General features: G+C 37.7%; 1 protein-coding gene across 5 annotated transcripts in view; it reads left to right on the forward strand.

The window, feature by feature from the left end:
* Positions 1–71: 71 nt before the first annotated feature.
* The window catches only part of MCM8 (minichromosome maintenance 8 homologous recombination repair factor), a 57,599-nt gene continuing 35,478 nt past the window's right edge, over positions 72–22,192 (forward strand). For 2 of the 5 annotated variants that reach the window (XM_019462554.2, XM_019462556.2), the window contains exons 1-8: positions 72–448; positions 5,612–5,764; positions 6,076–6,159; positions 8,247–8,329; positions 8,743–8,892; positions 10,778–10,881; positions 11,655–11,853; positions 15,474–15,559. In XM_019462554.2, coding sequence (XP_019318099.1) covers positions 409–448; positions 5,612–5,764; positions 6,076–6,159; positions 8,247–8,329; positions 8,743–8,892; positions 10,778–10,881; positions 11,655–11,853; positions 15,474–15,559 — 899 coding nt within the window. In that variant the 5' untranslated portion in view covers positions 72–408. The remainder of the gene's footprint in view (positions 449–5,611; positions 5,765–6,075; positions 6,160–8,246; positions 8,330–8,742; positions 8,893–10,777; positions 10,882–11,654; positions 11,854–15,473; positions 15,560–22,192) is intronic. The other 3 variants (XM_053890420.1, XM_019462552.2, XM_019462553.2) reach the window with 2 other exon arrangements.

Consider the following 22,192-nt stretch of genomic DNA (forward strand, 5'->3'; position numbering starts at 1 on the left):
TTCCGTCTGGCCGAACTCCTTGATTGGCTGCACTCCATCCCTCCCTCCGGTCTCGCAGCACCCTGGGCGGAAGTTGCGTCAAAGACGCGCCAAAAAGGAACGTGGAAGGAGACTGGAGTTTAGCTTCAGTAGCTAAAGATCCAGTGAGCCCGTGAGGCGTTGGGGAAACTGAGGTCCCACGCGGGGACGTCTGGAGAGCTGCGACTGAAGAGAATCGCAGGTCTTGGCTAGGGGTCGCCTGAGGAGCTCGGGCCTCAGTCTTTTCTCGGCCCTGCCTAGATTCCCCCCGGGAGGAAGGGAGAGCGGGGCGGGGCACATCTGCTGCTGTCCAGGAACCTGCCCTGCTGACAACTGGGAGACCTTTGGGACGTCTATCTTTGCAAGTAAGAACATCCTGAGGAGAACTAAATGAAGTGGGGGTGTTTAACGAAGGACAACAGGCCTACAGGTGGCTCCTTTACCCAATTCTACAGTCCTACATGTTGCGTCTGTGTAATTTTTACAAGTTATTGCCACTATATTATCTCATTTGGGAAAGATAGGGCATGTAGCGTTCTCGAAGGAGCGCTTCAGCTTGGATTTTAAAAACGGAGTTTGGAGTTCAGTACTGCCACCAAACAACTTAGATCTTGATCTGTTTCTCAGGGTTTCAGTTTCCTGACTTGCGATATGGTCTAGACGATGATCAAAGTTCTGGCTTGTCCTAACGTTAGGAACTTGTTTGGGTATTAACGTATTTATTAATTAAATCCCTTTAAACAGATTCGGATATGGTTTTTTTGTGTGATGAATTGCACTACAGTGTACGGAGATACTCTTTGTTTCTTTTTATCCTTAGGATACGAGCTATTTTTAAAGGTTGACTTTCTTTTTTACAACAGTTTTAGGTTAACAGAAAAATGGCACAGAAAGTGCAGAGTTCCCTTATATTTTCTCTTACCTCCCCACAGCCCAGGTTCCACTTGTTAACACCCTGCACTATTAGTGTGTTACATTGGTTGCAATTAATTGACCGATATTGATATTATTACGTGCAGAGTTTATGTTAGAGTTCACTATTTCTCTTGTACAATTCCATGGGCTTTGACAAATTCATAATGTCATATATCCACCACTACAATATCATACAGAATCGTTTCACTGTCCTAAAAATGCCCTGTGCTCCACTTATATGAATTATTTTAAAACCTATTTTATTTTATTTTTTTACTCCTACTTCCATCACAGAATTGATTTTTTGAATTTTATTTAAATCCAAGTTAGTTAACATATAGTGTAGTAATGGTTTCAAAAGTAGAATTTAGTGATACATCACTTACATATAACACCCTATGCTCATCCCAACAAATGCCCTCCTTAATGCTCATCACCTATTTAGCCCCCCCCCCCCCCCATCTCCCCTCCTGCAACCCAAAGGTTGTTCTCTGTATTTGAGTCTCTTATGGTTTGCCTCCCTGGTTTGTTTTTCAATGTATTTATTTTGTGTGTGCACCTCACAAGTGGTGGAGGGGCAGAGAGAAAGGGTGACAGAGGATCAGAAGGAGCGCTGTACTGACAGCAGAGAGCACAATGCAGGGCTTGAACTTGGAAACCGCCATATCATGACCTGAGCTGAAGTTGGAGCCTTAACCAACTGAGCCACGCAGGCGCTCCTTTTGTTTGTTAACTTATAAAAAAAATTTTTTTTAATGTTTGTTCATTTTTAAGAAACAGAGGGTGAGTGGGGGAGGAGCAGAGAGAGGGAGACACACAATCTGAAGTAGGCTCCAGGCTCTGAGCTGTCAGTACACAGCCCGCCATGGGGCTCAAACCCACAAACCGTGAGATCATGACCTGAGCCGAAGTTGGACGCTCAACCGACTTAGCCACCCAGGCAACCCCAGGCACCCCACCCGGTTTTGTTTCTTAAATTCCACATGAGTGAAGTCCTATGATATTTATCTTTCTCTAACTGACTTATTTCGTTTAGCATAATACACTCTAGTTCCACCCATGTTGTTGCAAATGGCAAGATTTCATTCTTTTTGACCCCGAGTAGTATTCCATTGTATTTATATACCACAGCTTCTTTATCCATTCATCCATCAGTGGACATTTGGGCTCTTTCCATACTTTGGCTATTGTTGATAGTGCTGCTATAAACATTGGGGTGCATGTGCCCCTTTGAAACAGCATACCTGTATCCCTTGGGTAAATACCTAGTGGTGCAATCGCTGGGTCGTGGGGTAGTTCTATTTTTAATTTTTTGAGGAACCTCTATACTGTTTTCCAGAGTCGCTGCACCAGCTTGCATTCCCACTAGCAATACAAAAGTGTTCCCTTTCCTCCACATCCTTGCCAACATCTGTTGTTGCCTGAGTTTTTAATTTTAGCCATTCTGACAGATGTGAGGTGGTATCATTGTGGTTTTGATTTGTATTTCCCTAATGGTGAGTGATGTAGAGCATCTTTTCATGTGCTCTTAGCCATCTTGATGTCTTTGGAAAAGTGTCTATTCGTGTCTTTTGGCCATTTCTTCACTGGATTGTTTGTATTTTGGGTGTTAAGTTTGATAAGTTCTTTATAGATTTTGTATACTAACCTTTTATCTGATATGTCATTTCAAATATCTCCTATTCTGTTGGTTGCTTTTTAGTTTGTTGTTGATCGCTTCCTTTGCTTTGCAGAAAGAAGCTTTTTATCTTGATGAGCTCCCAATAGTTCATTTTTGCCTTTGTTTCCCTTGCCTCCGGAGGCACATCTAGTAAGAAGTTGGTGCAGCCAAGGTCAAAGAGGTTGTTGCCTGTTTTCTCCTCTAGGGTTTTGATGGTTTCCTGTCTTACATTTATGTCTTTCTCCATTTTGAATTTATTTGTGTGTGTGGTGTAAGAAAGTGGTTGTATCATTCTTCTTCACGTTTTCGTCCAGTTCTCCCAGCACCATTTGCTGAAGAGACTGTCTTTTTTCCATTGGATACTCTTTCCTGCTTTATCAGAGATTAGTTGGCCATACATTTGTGGGTCCGTTTCTGGGTTCTCTATTCTGTTCCATTGATCTATGTGTCTGTTTTTGTGCCAGCACCATACTGTCTTGATCATTACAGTTTTGTAATACAGTTTGAAGTCCGGAATTATGATGCCCCCAGCTTTGGTGTTCTTTTTCAGTGTATTACATTGGCTATTCAGGGCCTTTTCTGAATTTTAGAATTGTTTGTTCTAGTTCTGTAAAGAATGCTGGTGTTATTTTGATAGGGATTGCGCTGAATGTGTAGATTGCTTTGGGTAGTATTGACATTTTAACAGTATTCCTCCAGTCTATGAACATGGAATGTTTTTTCATTTCTTTGTGTCTTCTTCAGTTTCTTTCATAGGCTTTCTATAGTTTTCTGCATACAGATCTTTTACACCTTTGGTTAGGTTTATTCCTAGGTATTTATGGTTTTCGGTGCAGTTGTAAGTGGGATCGATTCCTTGGTTTTTCTTTCTGCTGCTTCATTATTGGTATATAGAAATGCAACTGATTTCTGTATGTTGATTTTATATCCTGCAATGTTGCTGAATTCGTGTATCAGTTCTGGCAGTTTTGGGGTGGAGTCTTTTGGGCTTTCCATGTAGAGTATCATGTTGTCTGCAAAGAATGAAAATTTGACTTCTTCCTTGCCAATTTGGTTGACTTTTATTTCTTTGTGTTGTCTGATTGCTGAGACTTGTTCCAACACTATGTTGAACAACAGTGGTGAGAGTGGACATCCTTTCACATTCCTCACCTTAGGGGGAAAGCTCTCAGTTTTTCCCCATTGAGGATGATATTAGCTGTGGGTCTTTTGTATATGGTCTTTATGATCTTAAGTTATGTTCCTTCTATCCCTACTTTCTTGAGGCTTTTTATCAAGAAAGGATGCTGTATTTTGTCAAATGCTTTTTCTGCATCTATTGAGAGGATCATGTGTTTCTTATCTGTTCTTTTATTAATGCAATGTGTCACATTGATTGATTTGTGGATATTGAACCAGCCCTGCATCCCAAGAGTAAACCCCACTTGATCGTGATGAATAATTCTTTTAATGTGTTGTTGGATTTGGTTTGCTAGTATCTTGTTGAGAATTTTTGCATCTTTGTTCAGCAGGGAGATTTGTATGTAATTCTCTTTTTTAGTGGAGTCTTTGTCTGGTTTTGGAATCAAGGTAATGGTGGCCTCATAGAATGAGTTTGAAAGTTTTCCTTCCATTTCTATTTTTTGGAACAGCTTCAAAAGAATAGGTATTAACTCTTCTTTAAACATTTGTTAGAATTCCGCTGGGAAGCCATCTGGCCCTGGACTCTTGTTTGTTGGGAGATTTTTGATTACTGATTCAATTTTTTTTTTTTACTGGTTATAGGTTAAAAACTATTTTAAAGGTTACTTATATTTTGAATCTTTGATAATTAGCCAGAATCTATCATTGAGTTAAGAAAAAAAAAATGAGTATCTTGCTATGTACAAAACAAAAAATGTGAAGGGATAATTAGCAAAAAAAAAAAAAAAAAAGATGAGAATATGTTAATAAATATGTTTTTTAAAAAAATGATTGCATTTCAATGAGTTTATCTAAGAACTGCAAATAATTCATCTAATCAGTATTGACCTAGAAATGATCTTTCTTCCATTGCCTTTTTGAGAAGCTGGAAGTCCCAGAAAATTAACTTCTTTCCTATTTAGCCCCTATAGAGAAAGAAAGATTAAAACATGTATGTACCCTTTTCCACCCCTATGCATCCTCAGAAAAGTTCGTATTAGCTGCCTATGTAAGAGTATGTGTGTACCTTTTGTAAAAGTGGATATGACATGCAGGATTGACTGTTTTTGAGGGTCTATGATGATGTATTCATAGTGTCACAGGTCAGAATTATGGTCAGCCAGTGCTGCCCTAGAATCAGTCTAAAACACTACAAAAAAAAAAAGTCATCTCTGAGTTAATTACTTGTCTTATTTTCATTTCTATTGAGGGAGCCCCTTGAAAACCGGTACACTACCTTATTTTTATCCCATGAATGTTCAGTATACTTGGTTAAACACCTATGGTACATATACCTTAAAAAGAGGTGGCACCATTTGCAATGACATAGATCTAGCTAGAGAGTAAAATAAGCAAAGTCAGTCAGAGAAAGACAAATACCATATGATTTGACTTATATGTTGAATTTAAGAAACAAAACAAACAAGCAAAGGGCAAAAAGAAAGAGAGAGATAAACCAAGAAACAGACTCTTAACAATAGAGAACAAACCGACGGTTACTAGAAGGGATGTGGGGGGTGGGGGGTGAAACAGGTGATTGGGATTAAGGCGTGCACTTGTGATGATGAGCACTGGGTATTGTGTGGAAATGTTGAATCACTGTATTGTACACTTGAAACAAATATTACACTGTATGTTAACTGGAATTTAAGTAAAAACTTTAAGGAGAGGGAGATGGGAATTAGAAGTGTGACTGCAGAGTGTTTGAAGCTGGTACCATGATGTACAATGTTGCAGTGCTGTTTGCTAATCTCAAACTAGAATATGTTAATTTTATTTACTATGTTAATACATTCTTAGGAGCACTATTTCCATTATAATTTTGATGAAGATTTTTTTTTTGTCTTTGTCTTTTAGAAGACATGAATGGCGACTATAGAGGCAGAGGATTTGGACGAGGGAGGTTTCAAAGCTGGAAAAGAGGACGAGGTGGTGGGAGCTTCACAGGAAAATGGAGAGAGAGAGAACACAGACCTGACCTGAATAAAACCACGAGAAAGCATACTTCTGGTAGGGGAGGTCAAAGATTGCTCAATTTTTTTTCCTTCATGAAGGAAGCTATTTATGCTTGTCCTGCAAAGCAGTTTAACTTAAACTTCAGTCTTTGATTTGATGTTACTCCTTAAAGTAGTATTTAAGTATTAAGATCCAAAATTTTTACTGAAACCTATAACTTAACCTGTAACTACTAATATGATGTCAGTTTCTCATTATCAGAAGGAGAAGCAAATAGGAAAAAAAATATTCTATTTCTACTAACCTAGTGCTCGCTTCAGCAGCACATTACTATTTCTACTGACTTAGTATTCTATTTTTTTTAGAACAAACCTCACAGTCTTTGCTACTACAATCAACATTGGATCAGTTCATACCATATAAAGGCTGGAGGCTTTATTTCTCTGAAGGTAAAGTTACAAGTGTAAAGAGTATCACAGATTCTGTTTTCTTGTCACCGGATGTTACATCTCCTATTACTATAGTACATTTGGCTTACTGATAGATATCCCCTTCTTTAATTTTAGTTCACCCAAACAATTAAATCATGTTTATATTTAAAGAGTATTATGTTTAGAGTTTTGTATCAGTTAGGAAAGCAGAAGCCACAGTAGGTATTTCAAAAAGGGGACTTAATACAGTGAATTGAATATACAGTTGGAAGTCTAAAAAGAGCAAAAGGGGGGTTGCTCCTGGGTGGCTGTTGGTTGAGCCTCTGACTGTTGATTTTGGCTCAGGTCATGATTCCAGGGTCATGGGATTGAGCCTGCATCGAGCTCCACACTGAGCCTGGAGCCTGCTTAGGTCTGTCTGTCTCTCTCTCTCTCTCTCTCTCTCTCTCTCTCTCAAATAAAATTAAAAAAATAAATAAAGAGCAAAATGGGAACACTGTGATAAGCCCTCAGATAATAGTAACTTCCAGAAGCAGCAACCATCCTTATGGCTGAGGGAATAAAAAGTAAGAAGTTCTGAGGTTGTCAGGATGTAGGGATTCAGAGGAAGAGCTGTTGCTTCAGGTGCTCAGGGGCACCCTGAAAAGCTGTGCTTGGATCTCCAAAGGGTACTCTTCACACCTGTGCTCAGACCACTGCAGCAAATGAAGCTGGTTGTTGCTGGTAACTCTGGTGGGAGGATGACACTATTGATGCTCAGAGCTGGAGGCTGGAAATTCTCTGCAGCTGGCAAGATGCTGAAAAGAATTAGAAACAAAAATAAAACCCTTCTTTCTTGCCACCTTCCAGTCTCTAACATGCCTCCAGTTGGCAGAATTTAAAGGAGTCTGGGCAGTGCACTGTGCAGATCTCAATCATAGCATCACAGAATAGAAAATAGAAGGGAGGGCTTAAAACGAAGAGAACCTACACAGGCTTGTGTAGAAACACACTTAAGGACTCTCCCTCTTATAGTCAAAAATATCAGTTAACATCATAGGTGTGGAGACTAGTCTTTTCTGTGTTCTTACAGTTTTTTTCTATATGTTATATCTCTTATGAATTATGGTTTATGTGTATGTATATGTGTGTGTATGTGTAAAGACATATATGTATATATGTATATATATGTGTATATATGTACATATATATGTATGTATATGTACATTTATATGTATATATATGTACTCATATATGTGTATATGTATATAGGTTTTTTTCCACTGGACTGTACTGCTTTGAGGGCAAGGATCTTCCCGCTACCAGGCACTCAGTATTCATTTGGTGAATGAATGAAGTGCTTTACAAATGTTTTTCTGTATTGAGAGTCTGTTTGTTTGGTTTTTTTTTCCTATCACATAGATATGTTTCTTAGGTGATGTGTCTTTTGTTGTTTTAGGATGCATTAGCTACCAACACCTACAATATTTCCCTAGTAGTTAGACCAGAACACCAGAAGTGATCTTTAGACTGGTCCTAAAGATGGAGTTCAGCAGATGCCTTAGATTTAACCATCTATACTTCCAAACTACTTCATTGTATTGTTTCTCTGTGGAAGACCAGTTTGAAAATGTTATGGAACTTTACAGTGTAAAAGTTTTGGGACCAGAGTGAAATAGCAGTCTGTCTACCCTAATGTCAGGAAGGGATTTGACATGTGGCATTTTGGACTTGTAGAATTTACTTTGCAAAGACTGATTGTCTTTAGCTCTGTTTCTGGGTAAGAATTTAATTCAGGTGTCTAGCTTTGGCTTTATTATAATTTTCATTTTAAGCTCTATTATGTAAGCTATTTGAACTACCAGGTCCTATTAAGCGCCAAAGGTTCAGTACAAAGATTCCCAGATAGTATTGGTGCTTTTAGAGAGAAACACTTCTTCTCTGCATTTAAGATTATGCAGACCTAAACTTGCTTTAGAATACTTAACTATTCCTATGTAAATATAATCAAAATGCAAAGTAATTGGAACAAGTCCTCTACCATGTGTACAATGTTTCTTCGTCTCATGAAAAATATGCCTGTATGTGTGTGATTATTAGTGCTAATGCCATATTTGTTGGATTAGTTTACAGCAGTAGCTCTCCTTTTATTGAGAAGATTCAAGCATTTGAAAATTTTTTCACAAGGCGTATTGATTTATATGATAAGGTAAGATTCCTGTACAACAAAGCTACCAGTACACCTTTATGTGTTGTCTTCTTAAACGATGTGTTTGAGGTGCTAGTGATCAGTAGAGGCTGGAGCCAGACAGCTTTGATCTAGATCCCACCTCTGCCCCTTAGCTGCAGCGTGGACTTTGGTGTATTACTTACGTTCTTTGTACCTTAGTGTTCTCATCTATCAGTTGGTCATAATAGTATTACTACCTACCACAAAGTGTTGTTAAGAGGCATAAGTAAATTAATATATTTTAAATACTGTAACTGTGCTTGGCGCAAAGCTTATTATACTCATTGTTATCACAATATAAACATATGCTTTTTCAAAGTAATTGAATGTTTAGTTTTGATTGTTGACTTCAAAAAAGCCATCATTGTTTTCATGCCTTTAATATTTTATAGGATGAAATAGAAAGAAAGGGAAGTATTTTGGTGGATTTTAAAGAACTGACAAAAGACGATGAAATGACTAAACTGGTACCAACTATAGCAAATGAGTTAAGGGATACACCTGAGAAAACTTTGGCTTGCATGGGTCTGGCAATACATCAGGTAAATATTTTTGTGTGACTTTTGTCAAAATTTTAAAGGAAGACTTTACAGTAACAGTACCTTCCCTAACAGGTAGTTTTTAGCCAACTAGAACTGAAGAATTTCAATCCTGTCCTGAAAGATAGCATTCATTCTATATACAACAGCTTATCTAACATTTATTTTAATTTACTTAAATTAGTTGAGTCTGTTAAAGATCATACAGGAATTGAAGAGCTCCTTGAAAAAAATCTCATAAGGAAGATAAGACAAGGGTCATGTTGTTATCAGTTATGAACTTGGAAAACAACCTCAGATTTAGGTTGTGTGGCATGGGGCAAGACTTAATCTCCCTGAGTGTCCCCATATATAAATGGAAAATAATATATGTTGTGCCTGTTTTTCTCAGGGTCAGTTGACACAACATATGTGACAGTATTATTTAGGCTGACAAACAGATAAATGCTTCTAGGTAAAGAGTTGTAAATCTCAGAACAGGAACAGGTAAAATACTGGGTGCATTCAGAAAAAGTAAGACTATTGGGGAGGAATGGGAAGAGGTCAGAGGAAGACTTTGTAGAGATGCTAGGGTTATTATGGGTCTTAAAGGGGTTCTGAGAATTAGACATAGGCCAGAGGAGGTAATGGTATCCAGGCACAAGGAATAGTTAATTACAAAGATGTGTACATTGCTGGTAACCTGAGACACGAAACCTTGGTGTTGTCTTCAGACTCATCTCACTCATTAGTTCTCCATATCCAAGTCACCACATTCTTTCATTCCTATTTCTAAAACATCTCTTAAATCCATCTCTTTTCCACCCTTACTGGCCCTCCACCCTTCTTAAACCTTCATTATCTTTCCTAAATTGTTGCTATACTGGTGAAACATGATCTGTCTTCGGAAACTGGTGACTTCTTCCAAGTGAAATCCAAATCCTTTACATGGCGTTGAAGGCCTTCCATGATGTGGTTCATCTTCCTCCTCCACTTTCACTTACTACCCATTAAGCTAAGCTGAGCTCTCCCCAGAATTCTTTCAATACTCTGACCTCTTGCACATGCCGTCCCTTAACCATGGAATGCCCCTTGCATTGCATCCAGATTTTGGGGCCTAACTCCATTGTCTCTCATGTAAACCTTTCTCAGGACTGTTTTTCAAAACTTGCATAGTATTTGTCTCTAAATATTTATGGTCTTTATAGCAATTAGAGCTATAGATGTGCATCTCATTTTCACTCTTAGATTGTCAGCATACTGCTTTGTACACAAGAGGATATTAAATATTTAATATCAAATGTCAAAGGAGTGGGTATTAGATATTTCAAAAGTCATCTTTATTTTCTCTATCTTAAGTAATCACTGAATATAGAGAAGTATAAAATATGTATTCACCAGAGCCTGTCCAGGCAGTAATAGCTTTGGAGACTACTGTAAGGACTTTTAATATTAAGCTTACTTTGGACAGAAAGTAGCAGACAGGGATGCTGGAGTTTTCCAGTCCAGGGATGACAAAATCCCAGGTAAGACATAATCCACTATAAAATAAGTAGTCATAATTAAATATCAGAGTTTAAAAATAAATTAATGTTTATTTTTGAGAGAGAGACAGAGCACAAGCAGGGGAGGGGCAGAAAGAGAGGGAGACACAGAATCCAAAGCAGGCTCTGAGCTGTCAGCACAGAGCCTGACGTGGGGCTCAAAGCCACAAAGCACGAGATCATGACCTGAGCTGAAGTCGGATGCTTAACTGAACAAGCCACCCAGGCACCCCTTAAATATCAGAGTTTTAAAGGGCTATTAGAGTTCTGTTAATATTCTGTTCTGAACTGTTTATATTCATAAACTTCACATTTCTATAAAAGAGTTCTACTTCAAGAGTGTATTTTGTTTTCCAACTGTTTAGGTATTAACTAGGGACCTTGAAAGGCATGCAGCTGAATTACAAGCCCAAGAAGGATTGTCTAGGGATGGGGAAACAATGGTAAATGTGCCACACATCCATGCAAGGTAAGGATTTACCGGTATTAAAGTATTATTTAGAATCTGGCATGTAAGACTGTTTGAGATTGGAAACCTCATTTTATAAAACCAGAGAAATCAGTAAAAAAGGTTGAATTCTGTGCTATCTTATTGATTATCAAACCCAAGTAAACTCATTCAGAATTCTTCAAAGAGGTCATGACAAAAATAAATTTCCCTGCCCAAATAAGGTGATTTCCCAACCTGTACATTCCTGTAAAAATTGATTTTGGATGTATACTTATCAAGATGCTGCTATTTAAATTAATAATCTATGTAATACAGTAAATGGTGTGATTATATTTTGTTGAAGTTACTAGGTTTCTACTAGACACAGAACAAATAGAATTCTGTTTTTCTTTAATTCATCTTTATTTAAGATTTAAAATTCTCATTAGAAGAGCTGAATAAGGTAATCACTAGGGTTTTTCTTTTTCAGAATTTATAGAAGATACTTTGTAACAGTTCTTGAAAAAGAAGAAACTCAAGTCACTTTTTTTGTTGCCAAAATTTTCCTTTTGACAGTAGTTTTTTCCTTTTTCCCTTAGAGAACAGCCAGTGGGACTAGAAGAAACGGGAACATTTAGCATTTTTTAATCTTTAAGAATGATTTAATTCTTCTGAAATTACTGGTCTGTAGGGATGCTATGGTTGGAGAATTCCACAGTTGCTCCTAAAAGGAAGTTGTGAAGATACAGATAACTTCCACTATTGGCTTATTGTAAATTCATAGATGAATACATTCTTGTTTTTGTTTTTAGGGTCTATAACTATGAGCCCTTGACACAGCTCAAGAATGTCCGAGCAAATTACTATGGAAAATATATCGCTCTGCGAGGGACAGTGGTTCGTGTCAGTAACATAAAGCCTCTGTGCACTAAGATGGCTTTTCTTTGTGCTGCATGTGGAGAAGTTCAGGGTTTTCCTCTTCCAGATGGAAAATATAATCTTCCCACAAAGGTAATATGTTATTTACCTACTTAATTATGTATCTTGGTAGAGAAGGCAAATCAGTTTACAGAAAACATTTCCCAGTGTTTCTGAGCACAGAGCTTATTCTTACTTATTTTCAGTTTTTAAATTATGAAATACTTCAGGGTACAGAAAATAAATCAATAAAGCATTCCTCTAATCATCACCCAGAATTTTACATATTGCCGGCTCCAGTTATATTTTTAAAGATCTAAAGCATTATGGATGTGATTAGTGTCTCTTTTGTGCCCCCTGGCTTCTACAATTCCCAGAGACAGTCATTGTCCTGAAGTTAATGTGTATCCTTTCCATTCATATTTTTATATTTTGACTTAATAGGTTTGACAATGATGTGTTCCTTTTATCTTTATTGACTTTAGACTATAGATTTTAAAGCCATAGAAAAGTCGAGAGAATAATATCTATAGAGCCACCGTTATGAGTTGACAGATATTAGTGTTTTGTGATTTAAGCTTAATTTTTTAAGCATAAAATACTAAGTATTAGAGTTAAAATTGAAATCTCCCTATTGCCCTCCCCAGTTCCATTCACTTTTTTCATCCTTAGAGGCAGCCACTCTTTGGAAATTGGCATAAATTCTTCAAATCTGCATTCTTATACCTAACAATATGTGTAAGGTTTGTTTTGTGTGTGTTTATGTGAATGGTATATTGAATGTAACATTCTGCAACTTTTTTTTCACTTGGTTATTTTGGAGTTTACCTATCTTAACACATACCTAATACTTTTATCTTTACCGTTGTGGAGTACCCCATTGAATGAATAGCGATTGTTTATCCATTCTCCTGGTGGACGTTTGTGTTGCTTCCGGTTTTTTACAACTACATACGATGCTGCAGAAAACATTCTTGTACATATCTCTGTAGCAGAGGAATTTCTCAGTTCTGGGATAAGCTTATTGTTAACTATTAGAGGTTGCCAAACAACTTGTCAGAGTGTTGGTCCCAGTTTACGCCTCTACTGGAGTGTTAAATAATTACCATTTCTCTGTATTTTCACTAACACTTGGTATTATTAGCCTTTTTAAATGTTGTCATTCTGGTGGGGTAAATGGTATTTCATTTTTAATATGAATTTCTACTATTTCTGTTACAGTTGAACATCTTTTCACATCTTTATTGGCCATTCAGTTTCCTTCTTTATTGAATTTTCTGTTTATGTTTTCTGCTTATTTTTCTGTTTATACTATTGGTAAGAGTTTTTTATTAATTCTAGAAAATAATCTTTGATTATATACATTATAGATATCTTCTCCCAGTATTTGGTTTATCTTTTAACTTTGTGGTATATTTTTTGTTCTATAGTTTTAAATTTTGACAGGGCTAAAGTGATTGTTTTTTTTCCCTTATGACTTTTACTTTTTATGCCCTTCTTAAAAAGGCATTCTTCACTCGAGCATTATCAACATTTCTCTTACATTCCCTTTTAATACTTTTAGGTCATATTTTTTATATTTAGATTTTTGTTCATCAGGAATTTAATCTTGGGAATGGCATAAAGCTAAGGATCTAATTTTATTCTTTTAGGTGAAAAGCCAGTTGTCACCATTTATTAATTAAGCCCTCTATTCCTACTGACATGTATTGCTTCTTCTGTGGTTCACTGTGCTTTTATAGACATGTGACTCTTTCATTTCACTGGTCCTATCCCAGCTCTATACAATCTTACTTATGCTGATCTCATTAAAACTTTTGATAAGGCAGGGAGACTTACCATACCTATTCTTATTTTCCAGGGTTTCCTCTACCAACCTTGGACTTTAATAAATTTAACATTTATTACATTTTTACACAAATTGAAATTTGTAGGATTTTCTTCTTTTACAAGAAGAACAAGATGTGTTAGATTCAGCTATTGGTTCTTTTTTAAAATATATTTTCTTAATATTTATTTATTTATTTATTTATTTATTTAGGTGGGGGGCATGTGCATGGGGAAAGGACACACAGAGAGAGAGAGAGAGAGAGAGAGAGAGAGAGAGAATGAATGCCAAGCAGGCTCTGTGCTGTCAGTGCAGAGCCATAAATGGGGTTTGATCTCACGAATGATACAATCATGGCCTGAGCTGAAATCAGGAGTTGATTACTTAACCAAATGAGTCACCCAGGCACCCCTCAGCTATTGGTTCTGGGTAATCAGTGGTGTTGGTAAATGGGTGTCACCTACTATTTGTCTGGGCTTAAGGTTCAGGCTCTGCCTTTAGCTCTTAGGCCAAAATTTAAATGCTGATTTACTGGATATTTACCGTACACCATGTTTGGTCAAGATACTTCCATGCCCTCTAGTATCGTGGGTGGTAATGCTGACCTGTAGGATGAGTGCTAGTGTGAAGAGGTTCTGCTTGTGTCTGAACTTTGGTGAACTGAAGCACTCAGAAAAATTATTGTTCCAGGAGATCCCTGTTTCAGTCACTATTACTGCATAACAAATCCCCCTAAAACTTAGTGGCTTCAAATAACAACAGTCATTTAATTACTTCTCATGGTTTCTGTCAGTTCGAAAACTTAGTGGCTTAAAATAACAACAGTCATTTAATTACTTCTCATGGTTTCTGTCAGTTCGAAGTTCAGAAGAACTGCTTGGCTGGGTAGTTCTGCCCCTGGGTCTCTTATGGAGTTGTAGTCCAATGGTGGCTGGAGCTGAACAGCAGAGGGCTGCAGTGGCTGGGGGCTGGGGTAGCTGGGGGCTGGCTGGGCATCTTTCCTCCAAGTGGTCTCTCCGGGCTGGTTTTGGTTTCTCACACAAAGTATGACAGCTTGGGATACTCATTCTGCACACATGGCTGCTGACAGCTTCAAGAGACAGACATCTAGCTCTCAGGAAGAAATGGCTTTGGCTCTTTTGAGCTAGCCTTAGAAGTCAGGCAACATCACTTCTATCACATTCTGTTGGTTACAAAGTGAGTCATAAGCCTGTCCAGATTCCAAAAAGGGGATATTAGACTCCATCTCTTGATGGGGGAGTGGTAAGGTTCTAGAAAGGCTCTTGGGGAGATATTGTTGCAGTCATATTTGGAACTGGCTAATCTGTGGCACGATCTGTGAATTTATAAATGCATCTTGGGGTCCAAATAGCCAACAACTGACTTATAAAAACTTGAACACAACTCACATGGTGAAGACTGCCTTTGTGGTACAATAAACATTATATAAACAGAGCACAAGGAAGTGAGATAGGAGATCTAGGGATTAAGGAAGACCTAGGAAGCCTTTGGAAAAGGGGAGGATTAGGGCTGGGTACGTGGGACTGCATGTGAGAGGGCATTCAAAGATCAGGAGGCTACATGGGCACAAAGGAAGGAAGGAAGGAATGCTTAGTGTGAGAGGCTTGTGAGGAGCCTTGCACACCCACAGTGGAAAGAATAAGAGCAGTAATCAAGAGGGACCAGCTGCAAAAGTACCTCAAAAGCTTGTGATACAGAATTGATACAGAAGGAAATAGAAAGTCATTAAGCTCTCAGTGCATTTTACTTTAACACCATCCTGAGACCAACTTAAAACAATGTTAAATGAAGCATTTTAACTTGAATTTTCCTGAGATGTGATTGTAGTTTATTAAAATCTGGATGTGAATTAATCTTGTTGCAGTGTCCTGTGCCCATATGTCGAGGGAGGTCATTCACTGCTCTCCGTAGCTCTCCTCTCACGGTTACGATGGACTGGCAGTCAATCAAGTAAGCAATCAGACTATCAAATAAAACACAGGTTTTAGATCTCTCATACTGCCAAGTAAATCTATAATATTCCTGTATTGTACTGTGATTCTTATCTGTAGGCAGTGATACAATGTATAGTAAAAGATTTATTTCATTAAGAGTTTGTCTTGAAATGATAATTGCCTTTATTTGAAATTTGTTGTATATCAGATTCCAGAAAGGATTTAAAGTGCAAGTATCATATCCTTTTGCTATTGAGCAATAGTTCATTTTGTTTCTCATTTATGTGATTCATTGAACTGGATGTAGGCCATCAAAGCTATATAATTTTCTTTCCATAATGAGCTATGAAAGAAGCATTGTTTAGAAATTTAAAATAAAGAATCCCTTAGAAATGGCATGTTTCATGTTCTCACTATCCATGACACATTTTACTATAGGTTTTTATTTTTAAGCTGTTTTTTGCAGGTTGTGTGTGTGTGTGTGTGTGTGTGTGTGTGTGTGTGTAGGGGGGTATATTTTTAACCCAATAATTTATTCTATTTTATCTGGCTGTAGTCCCATACATAACTTATCCCTTGAAGTCAGAGTGCTACCCAGGAAACCTGGCTAAAACAGGATAGAGATGGTTTTAAAAAAAAACTAAGAACCTGGAGAGAAGTGAGGTAGATTGCTACCAAGCCCTGTCCTAACTTTATCTCCTTCTGTTCTATAAAAACTAAGACCAATATGTACAATAATTAACTGTATACTATGCTGAGATCTTCACAAACACTCTTTTACAGTAGAAGAAAGGCTTAAAAATTTTTTTTTTACATTTTATTTTTTTAATGTTTGTTTATTTTTGAGAGAGACAGAATGTGAGCTGGGGAGGGGCAGAGAGAGAGAGGGAGACACAGAATCCAAAGCAGGCTCCAGGCTCTGAGCTGTCAGCACAGAGCCCGACGTGGGGCTCGAACCCACAAATTGTGAGATCATGACCTGAGCCAATGTCAGATACTTAACTGAATGAGCCACCCAGGCGCCTCTACATTTTATTTTTAAAAAGTTTAATTCCGGCATTGGTAACATACAGTGTTATATTAATTAGTATATATTAGTGATTGCTCGGCACTCATCACGAGAAGTGTGCTGTTAATCACCTTCACCTATTTCACCCATCCCCCAAATCCCCTCCCCTCTGATAGTCAACAGTTCTTTGGAGTTAAGAGTCTGGATTTGGGATTGTCCCTTTTTTTCTTTATTCATTCCCCTCCCAACCCCCCCCCCCACCCCCACCCCTGTATTCCACATATGTGTGGTATTTGTCTTTCTCTGATTGACTTATTTCACTTAGCATTATACTCTCTAGCTCCATCCATGCTGTTGCAAATGGCAAGAATTCATTCTTTTTTATGGCTGTATTTAAGACTCTTGAATGTGATCTTGTGCTCTTTCAGTGTACAGATGTGCAAAGAAAGTCTGTAGGACTTTCACCACTGAGGGGGTAATGAGGGCCTCAGAGGAGTTCTAAGGTTCATAATAGGATAGGTGCACACAAGATCCAGGGTAATTTAATTATTTGAACAAAGTCTCTTTGCTTTCTGGTAAAAATAGCAGACAAGAAAATAGGCTTAAATATTTTAATTAGGTTTGAATGATGATCTCTTGATATTAGGAAATCAAACTTAGAGAGGGATGCCATTTACATCCTTTTCTTGAATTTTTAAAAGTAAGATGTTGCTAAAGTTCATTTTGAATGAGTTATAGTAAAAATTTATTAGTATGATATTAACTTACATTATTGTTTTATTCTGTCAACATGTAGATCTATAAAATGACTATCTGCCCTAAGCTCTTCCTGCCATTAATAGTAAATTCAATTTCATTTTTTCTGAAACTTAGCTTGGGATGGCCATAAAGAATTAAATTATTGTTTCTGAGCTAGTCATTGAAATATCTGAATGAATCAAGGTGAAAGCCTTACAAAGGCCTTGCTATTGAAGCAGTCCCAGTTCTGGGGGTTTATCTGTTGAAAACAGTCACAGTATGTGAAGAAATAGCTTACTGAAAGTATGTTTTCACAGTGTTGATTTTTTTTTAATAGGGAGCAGCCTAAACATCTGAAGAAAATATTATAAATAAGATGGTACAGAGGATTATTGTATAACCATTAACTATGATGTTGCAGGAGAATATTTTGAAATGACATCAAAAATGTTTACAGTGTTTTTAGTAATAAAGCAGGTCGCAGAATGTTATCTATTGTACATTACTGACTTTGTTTAAAAACATACACTGGTGAACTTTAGCCTCTACTACAAAGCTGTAATCATCAAGACAGCGTAATATTGGCACAAAAACAGACACATAGACCAATGGAATAGAACAGAGACCCCAGAATTGGACCCACAAATGTACGGCCAACTAATCTTTGACAAAGCAGGAAAGAGTATCCAATGGAAAAAGGACAGTCTCTTTAACAAATGTTGCTGGGAGAACTGGACAGCAACATGCAGAAGAATGAAACTAGACCACTTTCTTACACCATTCACAAAAATAAACTCAAAATGGATGAAGGACCTGAATGTGAGACAGGAAACCATCAAAACCCTAGAGGAAAAGCAGGAAAAAACCTCTTTGACCTCAGCCACAGCAATTTCTTACTTGACACATCTCCAAAGGCAAAGGAATTAAAAGCAAAAATGAACTATTGGGACCTCAGCAAGATGAAAAGCTTCTGCACTGCAAAGGAAACAATCAACAAAACTAAAAGGCAAACAATGGAATGGGAAAAGATATTTGCAAATGACATATTGGATAAAGGGCTAGTATCCAAAATCTATAAAGAAATAACCAAAGTCCAAACCCAAAAAACAAATACTCCAGTGAAGAAATGGACAGCAGACATGAATAGACACTTTTCTAAAGAAGACATCCAGATGGCCAACAGACACATGAAAAGATGCTCAACGTCACTCCCCATCAGGGAAATACAAATCAAAACCACACTGAAATACCACTTCACGCCAGTCAGAGTGGCTAAAATGAACAAATCAGGAGACTACAGATGCTGGAGAGGATGTGGAGAAACAGGAACCCTCTTGCACTGTTGATGGGAATGCAAACTGGTGCAGCTGCTCTGGAAAACAGTGTGGACGTTCCTCAAAAAATTAAAAATAGATCTACCCTATTACCCACCAATAGCACTGCTAGGAATCTACCCAAGGGATACAGGAGTGCTGATGCATAAGGGCACTTGTACCCCAGTATTTATGGCAGCACTTTCAACAATAGCCAAATTATGGAAAGAGCCTAAATGTCCTTCAACTGATGAATGGATAAAGAAGATGTGGTTTATATATACAATGGAATACTACTTGGTAATGAGAGAGAATGAAATCTGGCCATTTGTAGCAATGTGGATAGAACTGGAGGATATTATGCTAAGTGAAGTAAGTCAGGCAGAGAAAGATACCACGTTTTCACTCATAAGTGGATCCTGAGAAACTTAACAGAACCATGGGGGCGTGGAAGGGGGGAAAATGTTACAGAGAGGGAAGGAGGCAAATCAAAAGAGACACTTAAATACAGAGAACAATCTGAGGGTTGATGGGGGGTGGGGGAGAGGGGAAAGTAGGTGATGGGCATTGAGGAGGGCACCTGTTGGGATGAGCACTGGGTGTTGTATGGAAACCAATTTGACAATAAATTTCATATATTAAGAAAAAAAAAGGAAACCAGTTTGACAATAAATTATATTTAATATAAAAAAAACATACACTGGTGAGAAATACAAAACCATGTTGAGAGTATACTGTCTAGGAAGTAAGATTGGAGTAATTGTTATTTTCTTCTTTATGTTTATCTGTGTTTTAATAAGAAAAGTTTAAATGTCTAATTTTTTAGAGCAAGGCATCCTTAGCATGTTGTGTCATTCTGAGACTTCTCATTGCAGTCTGCTAGTGTTTGAGTGTGTATTGAGGGTGAAGGTGCAGGGTTGGTGGTGGTAAAGATGGAGGAAAATCCCAAGTAAGGGTCCTTGCTCTATTTTTATTAGGATCAGGAGGCTTACAAATGTGATGGGAGTGCACAAAGAGACAGTGAAATCATGGACACATGGGCGTGAGAGAAATGGGGTTTTGAAGATATGCAGTGTTAGGGGTTTGGGCTAATACAAAACAAAATCCTGGCACCAGGCAGAAGGTTGTTTACAGTAGATGTGAGGCCCCACCTCTGTTTACCTAAACTGGTCTAGGGGACAAGAAAGACAGAGCATGCTGCGTCAGGGTCAATAAGGCACCTCTCTTTAGCTAATTAGCTCCTCTCTGGGCAGCTTGGCCCTGCAGCGGTCCATAGCCCTATTTACCAGTTTACCTAATTTGTTCCTTCCTTCCTGTGAAAGCAGCTTTCTGCTATTGTACTAAGTTGGGGGGGGGGGGCATTTCCACTCTGAACACCTAATCTTTTTAACTCATCCTCATCCTGAGATTCCCTATTCCTATACCTTTGTCCTATATTGGGACCTTTGCCCCGCTTTACCTATACTGGGGCCTTTGCCCGGTTTACCTAATCTTATTTACCTAAATTGTTTACTCAAACTTGGGTGTGTACATCCTATGGATTTCTAATTCTTTATGCCTTGTTAACCTATCAGTGCAAGCTCAGGGAATTCCTAAGCTTATTCCCCACAGTAAAAAGTAATGGTAAAAAGGGAATTTTAAAAGCAAGAGAAAACAAGACAGTTACATACAAAGGAAACCCCGTAAGGCTATCAGCTGATTTTTCAACAGAAACTTTCCAGTCCTATCTTTTTTGAGAGCCACAATTCAACCCACTGTAATTATGAAAGAAACTTGAGAATTAAAAATAATTGGTAGTAGCCCAAGTGTCCATTGATAGATGAATAGATAACAAAGATGTGGTGTGTGTGCGTGCGTGCATTTACTCATATAACGGTATGTTACTCAGCCATAAAAATGAATGAGATCTTGCCATTTGCAACAATATGGATAGATCTAGAGGGTATAATGGTAATTGAAATAAGACAGAGAAAGAGAAATACCATATAATTTCCCTCATATGTGGAATTTAAGGAAGAAAAAAAAAGAACAAAGGAAAAACGAGATAAACGAAAAAACAGACTCTTAACTATAGGGAACAAACTGATGGTTACCAAAAGGGAGGGAGGTAGGAAAATGGGTAAAATGGGTGACAAGGATTAAGAATATACTTAATCATGATGAGCACTGAGTAATGTATAGAATTGTTGAATCACTATATTGTATACCTGAAACTAATATAACACTGTGTTATAAATGTATGTTATCTATACTGGAATTGGCGGGGGTGGGGGAGTGGGGGGAGCCAGGAACATACCACAAATGCCAGCCTGACAAGTGTTGGGCTTTCAAAGCCATGGTCGGTTTAAAGCTTTTCCCATCATGTGCCAATAAAAATCCTATTGGCCCAGAAGATTTTATGAAGTCATTGTGGAAGCTGTCTAGATGGCCCTGTGGAATGAGAAAATACATGTGCCACTGGCTTCATCAAATGAGCCCCCTCAGTGGTCATTCCCAGGGCCTGGGAGGCCAAGTTGCACTTCCAGGGGCAGATACTGATTCAGTTGGTGAAAAGAAGACAGATGAGAGGCCCTGAGCTACTGATCTCTTGCTGTACAATTAAACTGGAATATGAGTGTGGCAAAAAAAAAAAAAAAAAAAAAAAAGTTTTATGGTAATGCATGTAAATGTTTTTAAAAACTCAAATCAGTAGGGGTGCCTGGTTGGTTGAGCATTTGACTCTTGATTTCAGTCCAGGTCATTATCCCAGGGTTGTGGGATTGAGCCTCACATTGGGCTCCACACTGAGCGTGGAGTTTGCTTAAGATTCTCTCTCTCTCCCTCTGGCCCAATCCCCTGCTTGTGTGCTCTTGCTCTCTCTAAAAAAACAGAAAACAGAAAACCTTCAATCAGTATAGAAGGCCACAGTTCCCACAATTTCTCGTCTTATACAGAATTTAGATGACACCCTTGTATGCCTTCCTTCCTTCACTTTACTCACCCACTTTCTGTGAATCATGGACGTTAGAGATGATGTGCTTGCTTTTACTTCTCAGCTATGATGTTAATTTTACATTGTCAAGAGTTACTTCTGTTTTCCTATAATAACTGTCTTTGTTTAATTTATAGTTTATATCTAACAAAAACAAGAGCATTTACATTTTTATGATCTTTGTTCAACAAAGAACCAAGGAAGGTGATCAGATGCTAAGAAAAGGAAATGTAATTTATATCACTGGGATGTGTTTTTCGTGTGTTCTGCCCCTTAAAGGAAATGATCCAAGCATCAAAATCAAAATGAATTCTCTTTCCTTATACTCCCCTAAATTATCCCCTATTTTAATGTGCTTCATGTTTGGACTGTAACTTTGTTATTTAGCACTTTTGAAATCTTTTTGTCTATGGTGTTCTGAAGCAGTGAGAGTACATCTAAATGTGACTTCATCCTGTTTTCTCTGTTTATATATGTTTTTTCTTTTGATGCTCCCAATTAGATACATCCATTGGATTGTTCATCTGTCTTTTAACTTTTTTTCTTTTTAACTTTCATTTTCTAGTTTTCTTTGGCTTTTTCTAGTTTCTCTCCTATTAATATTTGATTTTTAGAAAC

The sequence above is a fragment of the Panthera pardus genome, unplaced genomic scaffold (assembly GCF_024362965.1).
Source record: "Panthera pardus isolate Hobbes unplaced genomic scaffold, ASM2436296v1 HiC_scaffold_25, whole genome shotgun sequence".
NCBI lineage: Eukaryota > Metazoa > Chordata > Mammalia > Carnivora > Felidae > Panthera > Panthera pardus.